The 12,721-nt window shown below is 33.8% G+C and overlaps 2 protein-coding genes across 2 annotated transcripts in view; both read right to left on the bottom strand.

The window, feature by feature from the left end:
* LOC106472385 (ADP-ribosylation factor 1-like) overlaps positions 1 to 1,172 on the bottom strand; it is an 11,024-nt gene extending 9,852 nt beyond the window's left edge. The window contains exon 1 of the mRNA XM_022400968.1: positions 886 to 1,172. Coding sequence (XP_022256676.1) covers positions 886 to 1,172 — 287 coding nt within the window. The remainder of the gene's footprint in view (positions 1 to 885) is intronic.
* Positions 1,173 to 4,073: 2,901 nt separating this feature from the next.
* The window catches only part of LOC106472384 (corticotropin-releasing factor receptor 2-like), a 44,849-nt gene continuing 36,201 nt past the window's right edge, over positions 4,074 to 12,721 (bottom strand). The window contains exons 5-9 of the mRNA XM_013933028.2: positions 11,419 to 11,549; positions 9,875 to 9,960; positions 8,489 to 8,624; positions 6,356 to 6,397; positions 4,074 to 5,784 (exon numbers count right to left, since the gene is read on the bottom strand). Coding sequence (XP_013788482.1) covers positions 5,488 to 5,784; positions 6,356 to 6,397; positions 8,489 to 8,624; positions 9,875 to 9,960; positions 11,419 to 11,549 — 692 coding nt within the window. The 3' untranslated portion in view covers positions 4,074 to 5,487. The remainder of the gene's footprint in view (positions 5,785 to 6,355; positions 6,398 to 8,488; positions 8,625 to 9,874; positions 9,961 to 11,418; positions 11,550 to 12,721) is intronic.

The raw sequence follows: 12,721 nt of genomic DNA, 5'->3' as shown, positions 1-12,721 counted from the left end.
TGGACAACATCTTGAGATGGCTTGTTTCAGTAGGAAGTGAGTATTTGGACAACATCTTGAGATGTTTTGTTTCACAAGGAAGTGAGTATCTGTACAACATCTTGAGATGACTTGTTTCACAAGGAAGTGAGTATTTGGACATCTTGAGATGGCTTGTTTCAGAAGAAAGTTAGTATTTGGACAACATCTTGAGATGACTTGTTTCACAAGGAAGTTAGTATCTGAACAACATCTTGAGATGGCTTGTTTCAGAAGGAAGTGAGTATTTGGACAACATCTTGAGATGGCTTATTTCAGAAGAAAGTTAGTATTTGGACAACATCTTGAGATGACTTGTTTCACAAGGAAGTTAGTATCTGGATAACATCTGGAGGTGATTTGACTAACAATGACAGATCAAAAGAAAGACAAAGAGATAACGTTTCTGGACGTGATTTGTCTCACCAGGACAGCTTCAAAGTAAGACAAAGTGGGAAATATCTGGATAACATCTGGAGGTGATTTGACTAACAAGGACAGCTCCGAAGAAAGACAAAGTATCTGGACGTGATTTAACTAACAAGGACAGCTCCAAAGCAAGACAGAGTGGGAAATATCTGGACAACATCTGAACGTGATTTGGCTCACCAGGACAGCACCAAAGCAAGACAGAGTGGGAAATATCTGGACAACATATGGAGGTGATTTGGCTAACAAGGACAGCTCCAAAGAAAGACAAAGAGATAAATTATCTGGACAACATCTGGCTCACCAGGACAGCTCCAAAGAAAGACAAAGTGAAAAATATTTGGACAACATCTGGAGGTGATTTGGCTCACCAGGACAGCTTCAAAGAAAGACAAAGTGGAAAATATTTGGACAACATCTGGAGGTGATTTGACTCACCAGGACAGCTCCAAAGAAAGACAAAGAGATAACGTATTTGGATAACATCTGGAGGTGATTTGGCTAACAAGGACAGCTCCAAAGTAAGACAAAGTGGAAAATATTTGGACAACATCTGGAGGTGATTTGACTAACAAGGACAGCTCCAAAGAAAGACAAAGAGATAAAGTATCTGGATAACATCTGGACGTGATTTGGCTCACCAGGACAGCTCCAAAGAAAGACAAAGTATCTGGACAACATCTGGAGGTGATTTGGCTCACCAGGACAGCTCCAAAGTAAGACATTAAGCGTTGTCACACAAAGAACCAATCTAATTTTCAATACTGTTAACAGTGTAATTGTCACCATTGTTATAACACTGGGCGAAGTGATACAAACAATTGATCTAATTTTTGTAACTGCTAACAGTGTAATTGTCACCATTGTTATAAGATTAAACGTTGTCACACAAACAACCGATCTAATTTTTGTTACTGCTAACAGTGTAATTGTCACAATTGTTATAAATTAAGCATTGTCACACAAACAACCGATCTAATTTTTGTTACTGCTAACAGTGTAATTGTTACCATTGTTATAAATTAAGCGTTGTCACACAAACAACCGATCTAATTTTTGTAACTGCTAACAGTGTAATTGTCACCATTGTTATAAATTAAGCGTTGTCACACAAACAACCGATCTAATTTTCATTACTGGTAACAACGTAGTGGTTATCATTGTTAAAACAACGAGCGTTATATTCCAACCGTTCTATTTCTATAGAGAAGCTACATGTTAGTTGTTAAAACTTTGGTTCTACGTTTCGACTCGGTGTTTAATTAAATGACGTATATATTGATGACATTAGTTTAATAGAACTATTTGAAACATTAGTTTATATAATTAAATTAGTTTTATAATTCAAAACAAAGAATTATAAGAAAAACCTAGGTGAAAGCTAGAGAGTTACTGTTCGGATAAACTCTCTGGTTAGTCTTAGCGGTCAACTCGTGAAAGGCTGTTTTATCTCTCATTGTTTCACCAACGCAAAACTAGAAGCCTAAATTCGTACAGCGATAGATTTGGAACAGAACTTATAGCCCTGTTTCTGCTGAATTACGTAGCTATTAAATCACAATTTAAATATCTGTATTTCACCAGTAAATAAGGTTCAATAACTTTGGAATTCAGCTGAAGAGTTCAATGTTTACATACACCAGTTATATTGTTAACACTACGTTAGGTATAGGAGATAGTTTTTATATAGTCAATATTTGGCTTAGACAGAGAGATTGTGTTTTCTATACTAAATTAGTATTAATTCATTTGTAATATTTCCTTTATGTTGTTATTGTAACGTTTCCATCATTGTGTTAATATTAAGCTGCATGTTTAATACTGCAATATATTTAGCAGTTATTCAAAAATTAATCTCTTTTTGGAAGTTTCTTGTGTAACAGCAATAGCTGTATATTATTATTGTTTTTGTACTTAGAAGTATCGTCATTTTTGTATGGACATAAACTCAGAAACAGTAAACTTTGTCTTTGTTGTTTTGGTTAGAAACTAAAACCATCCACATAAAACATTTTATTACATCAGCAAAACTACATTATTAGTTCCACAAAATAATTTCGAATGTTATAAATTCATCTGGGAAAAACTTTTCTAACTTATAACGTAATTTTTGAAGTATCGTGTTATTTTTCGAACAAGCTAGAATCACACGTACAACAACATCTGGTGTAAAAGTTTTTGAAGATTTTCAATCCAAACCGGGATTTCTAGGGGGGTCATTTTTAAATTTGAAAAATACATTTGACTATAAATCCGTCGCCAACTGCTAAACAGCTCTATGATAAAACCATTGTTGACATTATAAAATACAAATGAAAGTAGTTTATGTACTTTTGTTTAATATTAAACTTTATAAGTTACACTACTGATAAAGTTATCTCTCATTTCGTCTGTGTGTAAATATTTCAACATCAAGATCATTACGAAACAGAACAGACACTACCATCAAGGAACAGATAAACATTACTTGGAATAATCTGGATAGACAACTTACATAATTTAATATTATATATAATTTTTCAGAAACTCCAGCATTCCATGAAAACAATATTTATCTGCACACAACAATCTATTTGAAGCGACACGACAGTTTTGAAATCGTTAATCAACAGTGCGAATATCACGCTATTTAAGTCAGTGAAGATAGACATATTTATATGTAAGAAGTGGAAGACAACGAGATACTCTCCACTCGGCCGTCAACAGTTCACACTCTGACACGCACTTGAACCACTGGTCAACATAGTAGTTAGCATCATCAACGAGTTAATAAACACCGTCAAGTGAAACTAACCGAAAACAAATGATCAATTGTAATGTCCACGATGGCACTACGACGAAAGCTAGTACTAAGTGATGTCCCGGTATCACGTAATATGTCAGAGCTGCACCTTCACAAAACCCAGAATCACATAAGTTGTCCATAGTGGCACCTCCACAATTACTGCATCTGGTAGTTACTAGCTGGTAGACATAGTGCAGGGTGAGTTCTAGAACTTACCATTTACCAAACAGCTAACTCTTCTAGTTGATACTACCAACGATGATCTCTACTTAAGTATGGAGTATTTCGTTCTTCTTTCAAAAGTAGCAGACATAATGTTAGATAAGCTAATCAGCGTCTTCAACATAAACACACATTCACGATGGTAAAATAATAATTCACACCAATTACCCTAGCAACTGACACCATAACAATAGATCCACACTTAATGACTCGAGCTTGACATCGGTTAAAATAATAATTCACACCAATTACCCTAGCAACTGACAAAATAACAATAGATCCAAACTAAATAACTGGAGCTTGACATCGGTTAAAATAATAATTCACACCAATTACCCTAGCAACTGACACCATAACAATAGATCCACACTTAATAACTGGAGCTTGACATCGGTTAAAATAATAATTCACACCAATTACCCTAGCAACTGACACCATAACAACAGATCCACACTTAATTGTCAGTTGCTAGGGTAATTGGTGTGAATTATTATTTTACCGATGTCAAGCTCGAGTTATTAAGTGTGGATCTATTGTTATGGTGTCAGTTGCTAGGGTAATTGGTGTGAATTATTATTTTACCGATGTCAAGCTCGAGTTCCATAACAATAGACCACACTTAATAACTCGAGCTTGACATCGGTTAAAATACTAATTCACACCAATTACCCTAGCAACTGACACCATAACAATAGATCCGCACTTAATAACTCGAGCTTGACATCGGTTAAAATACTAATTCACACCAATTATCCTAGCAACTGACACCATAACAATAGATCCACACTTAATGACTCAAGCTTGACTACAAACAAGTCTACGATTAAGTTCACTTCGAAAAAAAACTGTCTTCAAAGCGGATAGGAACATCCCGGATGTTGGTTGTTACCAAGGGATCGAGAAATAACATTTGTCTAAGTTCTTTGATATTACTCAAGGCAGAATATCTCGTATCAGTAAAGCATATTCAAAAGTATATGATGGCCTGTGTTTGTGTTATCTTAGCTTAAGGACTAGATATCTTCAGCAGTGGGTACATCAGCGGAAGATTTAGGGTAATAACCTTCGGATACATGTTTCTCACATTAAGATAGACAATGAACGAAAACTCGGTCTCAATCCCAAAAGTATTATTATTTTAATGTACTACAGAATCAAAATAAAAATAGTAGCGAATACTTCACACTTATGAGATTTTTTTCTATATTTGGCACAAATACTGAAAGGTAATAGTTAATCATGTTCAAAATCTCACATGTAATATTTTTACATTACTACTTCTTTGTGTATGTTACTGTGTAACTTAGTGTTATAATAAAGACTTAGTGTTACATTAAAGGACTTAGTGTCATAATAAAGGACTTAGTGTTATAAAAAAGACTTAGTGTTATAATAAAAGACTTAGTGTTATAATACAGGACTTAGTGTTATAATAAAGGACTTAGTGTTATAATAAAGGATTCCTGTTTAACATTCAATAGATCTATGTTTGTATTTGTTATCACGTCTTATTGGTATTGCAATGAACCAAGCTATAGATATAACGTAATTATTCTTAGGTTGATGTTGTTTCCTTAGTGCAAGGCTACGCAAGGGGCTATTTGTCAACCGCGGGGAATCGAACCCAGGATTTTGAAAGTCCGTAAACTTATTGTTGACCCACCAGAGGGCTTGTGATTAGGTTTAACTTAAATACTTTAAGAGTTTTAACATGTAAAAAACACACACACACACACACAAAAACAGCGTAGTAATAAGAGTACTGAGTATTTGTAACATTACGATGTTTATCTTCTAAGCCTCTGCAATATGCAGCAATGTAAACATTTAAAAAAATGTTAATGACTCCAATATTGTAATATTAAACAAACCACAATATAAAATATATACTTGATAGTTTTTTGTTCTTTATATCTATGTTTAAACAACACGTATTCGGTGGGGAAAAAACAGTGAGACAGAAAAAAAATCCTTTCGATAACATCTACGTCGGTCGTTTTGAGCCTAACTTGTGACTCAGCAGAAGGTTTGAGTTATTGAAGATAGGTGGCAGCACCACTGCATCTCACTCTTTCGCTATCGGAGTTTGCTTCTGGCGCTTTAAATTTTTTTCTCCCAAAATACTCCTCAGGTAGAAATACGTTGTGTAGTGGTACCATAATATCTGCAGATGGCGACATCTTGTGACGAATAGTGTCGGAAACAGTATTGTCGGACTTTGATAAGTACGTGGCAGATGTATGTGACAGTCCTCGTCCACGAAGTAAGCAATGATTGGGATTTCTCCGTAACATGGCGCGCAAGTAGGCGTTCCGTACAACAGTCTGCACCTGAAAATATTTTTAACGCAGATTAAACAATAGTCTATCTGCGTTATGTCTACAGCGGGAATCGAGTCCCAAATTTTAAAGCAATACGCCCCAATCTTACCTCTGAGAACTACATATTAATTTGCTATTAATGCATTATTGTGGACAATCTTGATTTAATTAAAAATTTAGAAAACGTGTAAAAAAAGTTGCTAGTAACATATTAATGTTACAAGAAAACTACAGTGATTTGATTAACCTATGAAAATCACAATAAAATTAATTCTGAATATTTTACGATTTTGCTGTAACTGGGAAATACTGCAGTATTTGGTTTTCTCGTATTATTCCACTCAATATTTGGAAATTGTGACTTAAACCTAAGCTATTATGCAGCTAAAATGAACATTTACTGATTTAGGGTTAGCGAAGGGCGTTTTTAGCATAGATATTTATAACTATGGTTTTTAGATTTTAGGGCTGAAACTTTGTAGGCGAACTCGCATGAATCTAAGTAACAAAAAAAGGAAAATACAGAAAAGCGTCGAATATTGAAATAATATATATCAACATAACATAAAATAACTCTTACCTCCGAGTTCATGAAGCAGTACAGAACTGCAACAAATATTCCCTGAAATTAAGTAAGCAATAAAAATGTCATTTAACATTCCAAAAACATATTAGGCCTAAAAAAAATTATGCACAAACGATGAAAAATACATAAAAAATATCGAATAAAGATAAGAGATGGGCCTACTTATAATTAAAGCTTAGCGAAAAATAACTTAAGGACTTTACCGATTACGTTTTTACGGTTTATTCTATTATTATTTAATAATTATCCCAAGCCTTACGTAACACTAGAATAAATTAGGCTTACAAATATAACTTACGTCACATCAACAGTACACTATTCTTCGCGCAGTGGAAACAGGTAGTTGATTTATATTCCATTATTGGGAAATAATAAGTTAGCAGATTAATTTATAAAAAGAAATAGACAAATATAATTCAAAATTATTTAAATGAAGGTATATTCTGAGTTCAAAGTTTCTTGTAAAAAACGAACTGCAAATAAATGAAACAAGTAATAAAAATTAATCACAACAAAAATAATATTTTTAACTTTCCATAAGAATTCCACATAAACACAACTGTTTCTAGAAAAAAAAGCTAAAGTAACTAGTGTTAACAGGCAGTTCAGTAAAGTTAATTATGTCTTCAGTGTCATTTTGTGTTTAAAACTCTGAAAATATTTCGTCCAACAGAAAAATAAACAGAAGAACTACAACATCAACAGGTGAAAATAAAACAGACAGGACAATGAGATCTGTTATACACCTGGATAGAAGAACTACAACATACCAGGTAAAAATAGATCCACAGGTGTGTGAAAATATATCATTTGTAAAGTGGAATTATTAATTTAAAAAAAAATTGTTTAGTTGAAACTGTTGAATATTAAGCTACAGAAATCCGTGTTCACAGTCTTTGTAGGGAAATACGGATTAAACATTAGTGATTAGAAAGTCGAATAAAAACACGTATGTCCTTGTGGACAGTTGTCCAACAAACTCATGAATGTCCTTGTGGAAAGTTGTCCAACAAACACATGAATGTCCTTGTGTGAAGTTGTTCAACAAACACATGAATGTTCTTGTGGAAAGTTGTTCAACAAACACATGAATGTCCTTGTGGGAAGTTGTTCAACAAACACATGAATGTTCTTGTGGAAAGTTGTCCAACAAACACATGAATGTCCTTATGGGAAGTTGTTCAACAAACACATGTATGTTCTTGTGGAAAGTTGTCCAACAAACACATGAATGTCCTTGTGGGAAGTTGTTCAACAAACACATGTATGTTCTTGTGGAAAGTTGTCCAACAAACACATGAATGTTCTTGTGGGAAGTCATCCAACAAATACATGTATGTTCTTGTGGGAAGTTGTCCATCAAACACATGAATGTCCTTGTGGGAAGTTGTTCAACAAACACAGGAATGTCCTTGTGGAAAGTTGTCCAACAAACACATGAATGTCCTTGTGAGAAGTCATCGAACAAACACATGAATATCCTTGTGGGAAGTCATCCAACAAACACATATATGTTTCTGTGGAAAGTAGCGTAATATAAACATATGTATGTACTCGAGAAAGGTTGTACAACAAACAAATATACGTCTTCATGAAAACTACCCTAATAAAAACACATGTACGTATTCGGGAATGTTGTCCAAAAGACACATGTGTGTCTTCATGCAAAGTTGCATAAAGTTTATAATTTACACATCGAAAGAAAATTACTTGTCGTTTACTTTTATACGTTTTCTTTCATTTTTGCCAGTATTATAACCGTTAAAACAAACTCATTAACATTCCTAGTCGTCAACTGACATAGCTACTTCTTACTATTATTATAACTGTTAAAACAAACCCATTAACATTCCTAGTCGTCAACTGACATAGCTAGTTAAATGTAGAAATGAAAAACACAACATAGTTAGAGAGAGAAAAAACAAAGAAACGCTAGTCTAATTTGATTACGAGGTACGTAGTTTTAGAAAATCAAGTTTGGAGACAGCTTGTATTGGTAATGATGAGAAATGCTTGTCGAAACGTTGCACATTTGTCACTTGTAATAAAGTTTCTTTCATTACCCATTCAAGCCGTCTCCCAGCGTCACCCTGCTCTATGTTACTGCCTTGTTACTGTGACTCCCACCTGGGAAGATTGGAGTACAGCATTGGTGATCATGTAAGCCCTCTCTAGGTGAGAATCGTCACGAGGATTGATGCAGAAGAGAAGGTGAGTGATTCCAAGTAGGGGGAAGAGAAGAGCAGTAGCTTTAATGGCTTTTCTGGAAAATGAATATTTGTGTAAGAACGATAAATCATCCACTGTATAAGAATATATCAACTTCACAAAATGGCGCTAGTTAAAAACACTTTGTGAACTTGCTTGATTAGGAGGTCAGAGGTCAGGCTACTTGATCGAATATTTTTGGAAACTACGTGACGTGTTGAATATCTTAACATGTATATTATCTGAATACGTAAAGGAGGCAGAATATGCTTGCTGAAATGTAAAATATTTTTTTATAATTTGAAAATCGGACAAATTGAAATTTGTTGAAACTTCGACCAGTTCTTCACGTTTCAATTAAAACGCTATAACATATAATTGGTTTGTTTTTGAATATATATATTAATCCAATTTGTTCGATAAAACGTTGGTTGACAAATATCTACTTTCTGTGATAAGTAGGAAGCTACATAATGACTATCTGTGCTGTGCCCACTACTGTGATGTAACATAATCAAAAATGGCGTATTGTAAGTAAAAGAAACAAAAAGTAAACAATACAATAATATACGGTTTATTAATTGATTGAAAATAAAGTAATATTTTACCTTTAAAAAGAAACTGAAACGACATAACTACCGAAAACTCGTGATTAAAAAACAAAACAAATCAACTTGAACTACCGGAACCTCGTGATTAAAAAACAAAACAAATCAACTTGAACTACCGGAACTTCGTGATCAAAAAACAAAACAAGTCAGCTTGAACTATCGGAACCTCGTGATTAAAAAACAAAACAAGTCAACTTGAACTACTGGAACCTCGTGATTAAAAATCAAAACAAATCAGCTTGAACTACCGGAACCTCGTGATTAAAAAACAAAACAAATCAACTTGAACTACCGGAACCTCGTGATTAAAAAACAAAACAAATCAACTTGAACTACCGGAAACTCGTGATTAAAAAACAAAAAACAAAACAAATCAGCTTGAACTACCGGAAACTCGTGATTAAAAAACAAAACAAGTCAACTTGAACTACAGGAACCTCGTGATTAAAAAACAAAACAAGTCAACTTGAACTACAGGAACCTCGTGATTAAAAAACAAAACAAATCAACTTGAACTACCGGAACCTCGTGATTAAAAATAAAACAAGTCAACTTGTAATATGTATAGATAAGACCCAGGGGTTCTTTTTTTGCATGGTTGTTTGTCCAACTCTAAAGAATAATATTATAAACAGCTCTATCAAAATTGAATTTGATCGTACTAGTTCTGAAAACCAAAAGAGTGACTGTTTACCTGACTTGAATCGTTTCTATGGAGACACTCATCCGGAGCTTGGTAACCAATATTCGTACGACATTGATCAGGAAAACTGTATTGATCTGAATAAGACAAATAAAAAAAATTAACAAAATAAAGAAAGTCTCAGTGTATTATTAAAACTCAAACTTTTCGCTGAAAATCCAGACATAATTATGTTGTTAATTACTAATCAATCCCCTAAACTCAAACTTTCAAAAGACTGCGCTAAGCTATTATGAGACTTTAGTAGATCTATTAGTTTCCTTGAAACTAATTAACGACATAAAAATAAAACTTACCAACTGTAAGTAAATAAAAAAGTTCCCAAGTTAAAAAGTATCACATTTAACAAAATTGCTGTTTATTAACCCAGTTTTGTCAAGATTCTCCAGAAAGCATAATGAACAATGATCAATTAACAAGGTAGTTAGTGTGTCGGGCTGTGGATCGGAGGGTACAGAGTTCAAGACGTGATGCTAAAGAATAAGGTAGTTAGTGTGTCGGGCTGTGGATCGGAGGGTACAGAGTTCAAGACGTGATGCTACAGAATAAGGTAGTTAGTGTGTCGGGCTGTGGATCGGAGGGTACAGAGTTCAAGATGTGATGCTACAGAAAATCCACAGCCCGACACACTAACTACCTTGTTCTGTAGCATCACGTCTTGAAGTCTGTACCCTCCGATCCACAGCCCGACACACTAACTACCTTACGGAGGGTATAGAGTTCAAGATGTGATGCTACAGAACAAGGTAGTTAGTGTGTCGGGCTGTGGATCGGAGGGTACAGAGGTCAAGACGTGATACTACAGAACACGCTCCGTACTTTCAGCTGTTGGTGCTTTAAAAAAACGTTTGTTATTCATTTCAAAGAATGGAACAAAGCTCTTATGACGGTGGGTGTTGTTGACTGGCTGCCTTTCCTCTAGCCATTGGTTCAAAATTAGGAATGGTAATATGTAGGGGTCTCCGACCTGGGTAATTTAGCCCGATTGCATATAAAGTACATATCGGGTTGAATATTCCAATTTTGAAATTTGATATGAAAACTAGTGACTTTTTATATAACCGTATTGTACAGAAGCTTCTGGTAAACGTATTATAGAAATATATTAATCTGTTGACGATTCTCAAACTGATGGAGTGAATTCACGAACGTTAGTATTTCATAGATCTTTTAAGGAAGAACATTATTAAATCAATGAATTATGTAACGTTTCTACGTTCATCGTCTTAAAATAAGAAGTATGAAATGGAAATTTATCTCATAACGACTTTTAATGAATACTTTAACTCAATAAACAATATTTATGTTCCACAACACTTAGGCCTGATGCCACTGGACAATAAAGTGACTATTAACATATATATCGCCCATTTTATGTTCAGAAAATGATATATAAAATCTTTACAAGAAAAATGACTCTCTTCAAAGCAATAAAGTCTAACGTTTCTTTAGAAACGAAACGCTGGCAAATAATGAGCTTAAAATGCCAGAAATCATCGCGAATTTGAGACATAAGCCACAAAAACAGAACTTACCAAGAGCGCAGTTATCATAGGTCCTGTAACGAGCCATATGTAATTGGTTTTTCCGTACCCTTTCCAACATGGCGAATCCAGAAACTGGGACATGATCGACGCCCAGGAAACTACAAAAACTAGCGGAAAACCTGAGAGAAATAAAACTCGAATTTGAAGATTGTGGCAGCATTTATTTGTGACGTGAGATATTATCTACAAAGAATATATCATGGTGTTTTATATTTACACTGAAAAATGTCACCAGAGGGACTAAACAACAGGTTATTGATGTAACTCTTTTTATTCTTCTCACTAAAACCAAACTTATCATTTGTTTGTGATAAAAAGACAATAGCATTACGGAATATTATGTTTATTTATATTTATTAATATGTATAGAAAATTTTGGTCACAGTTATTAAGGAGTTTTCCACAAATCAGCTGATGAAGCTTCGTGGAAACTTTTTTATATTCATATGTTTATTTTTCATCGTGAATAAAGTATATAATAACAGTAAAAAATTAGAAAAAAAAGGCTTAATAAAATGGTGTTAGAAATCAAGCAACATATTATTTAAACGATATTTTTTATCTTATGCAAGTTAGAAATTAAAATGACAGCTGAGATAAAAACTGTTTCATTGAGATAAGGACAAGATTGATCATTCCACTTTATTAAAAGTTATTTACAAATGTATTAACCATAATAAAACACCAATCACATCAAGCCATGAAATACTGGCCCTATGAACAATATATTGTAGCATTTCTCCTGTAAATATTATAATGTAGTATTAGTCCTGTATAGACTATACTGTAGTACTAGTCCTGTACAGACTATAATGTAGTATTAGTCCTGTATAGACTATACTGTAGTATTAGTCCTGTATAGACTATACTGTAGTACTAGTCCTGTATAGACTATAATGTAGTACTAATACTGTATAGACTATACTGTAGTACTAGTCCTGTATAGACTATAATGTAGTACTAGTCCTGTATAGACTATACTGTAGTACTAGCCCTGTATAGACTATAATGTAGTACTAATACTGTATAGACTATACTGTAGTACTAGTCCTGTATAGACTATAATGTAGTACTAGTCCTGTATAGACTATAATGTAGTACTAGTCCTGTATAGACTATACTGTAGTACTAGTCCTTTACAGACTATAATGTAGTATTAGTCCTGTATAGACTATACTGTAGTACTAGTCCTGTATAGACTATAATGTAGTACTAGTCCTGTATAGACTATAATGTAGTACTAGTCCTGTATAGACTATAATGTAGTACTAGTCCTGTAAATATTATAATG

The sequence above is a fragment of the Limulus polyphemus genome, unplaced genomic scaffold (genome assembly GCF_000517525.1).
Source record: "Limulus polyphemus unplaced genomic scaffold, Limulus_polyphemus-2.1.2 Scaffold5291, whole genome shotgun sequence".
Taxonomy (NCBI): domain Eukaryota; kingdom Metazoa; phylum Arthropoda; class Merostomata; order Xiphosura; family Limulidae; genus Limulus; species Limulus polyphemus.
Note: the sequence above shows the minus strand (reverse complement) of the source record. Positions and strands in the feature narration are given on the sequence as shown.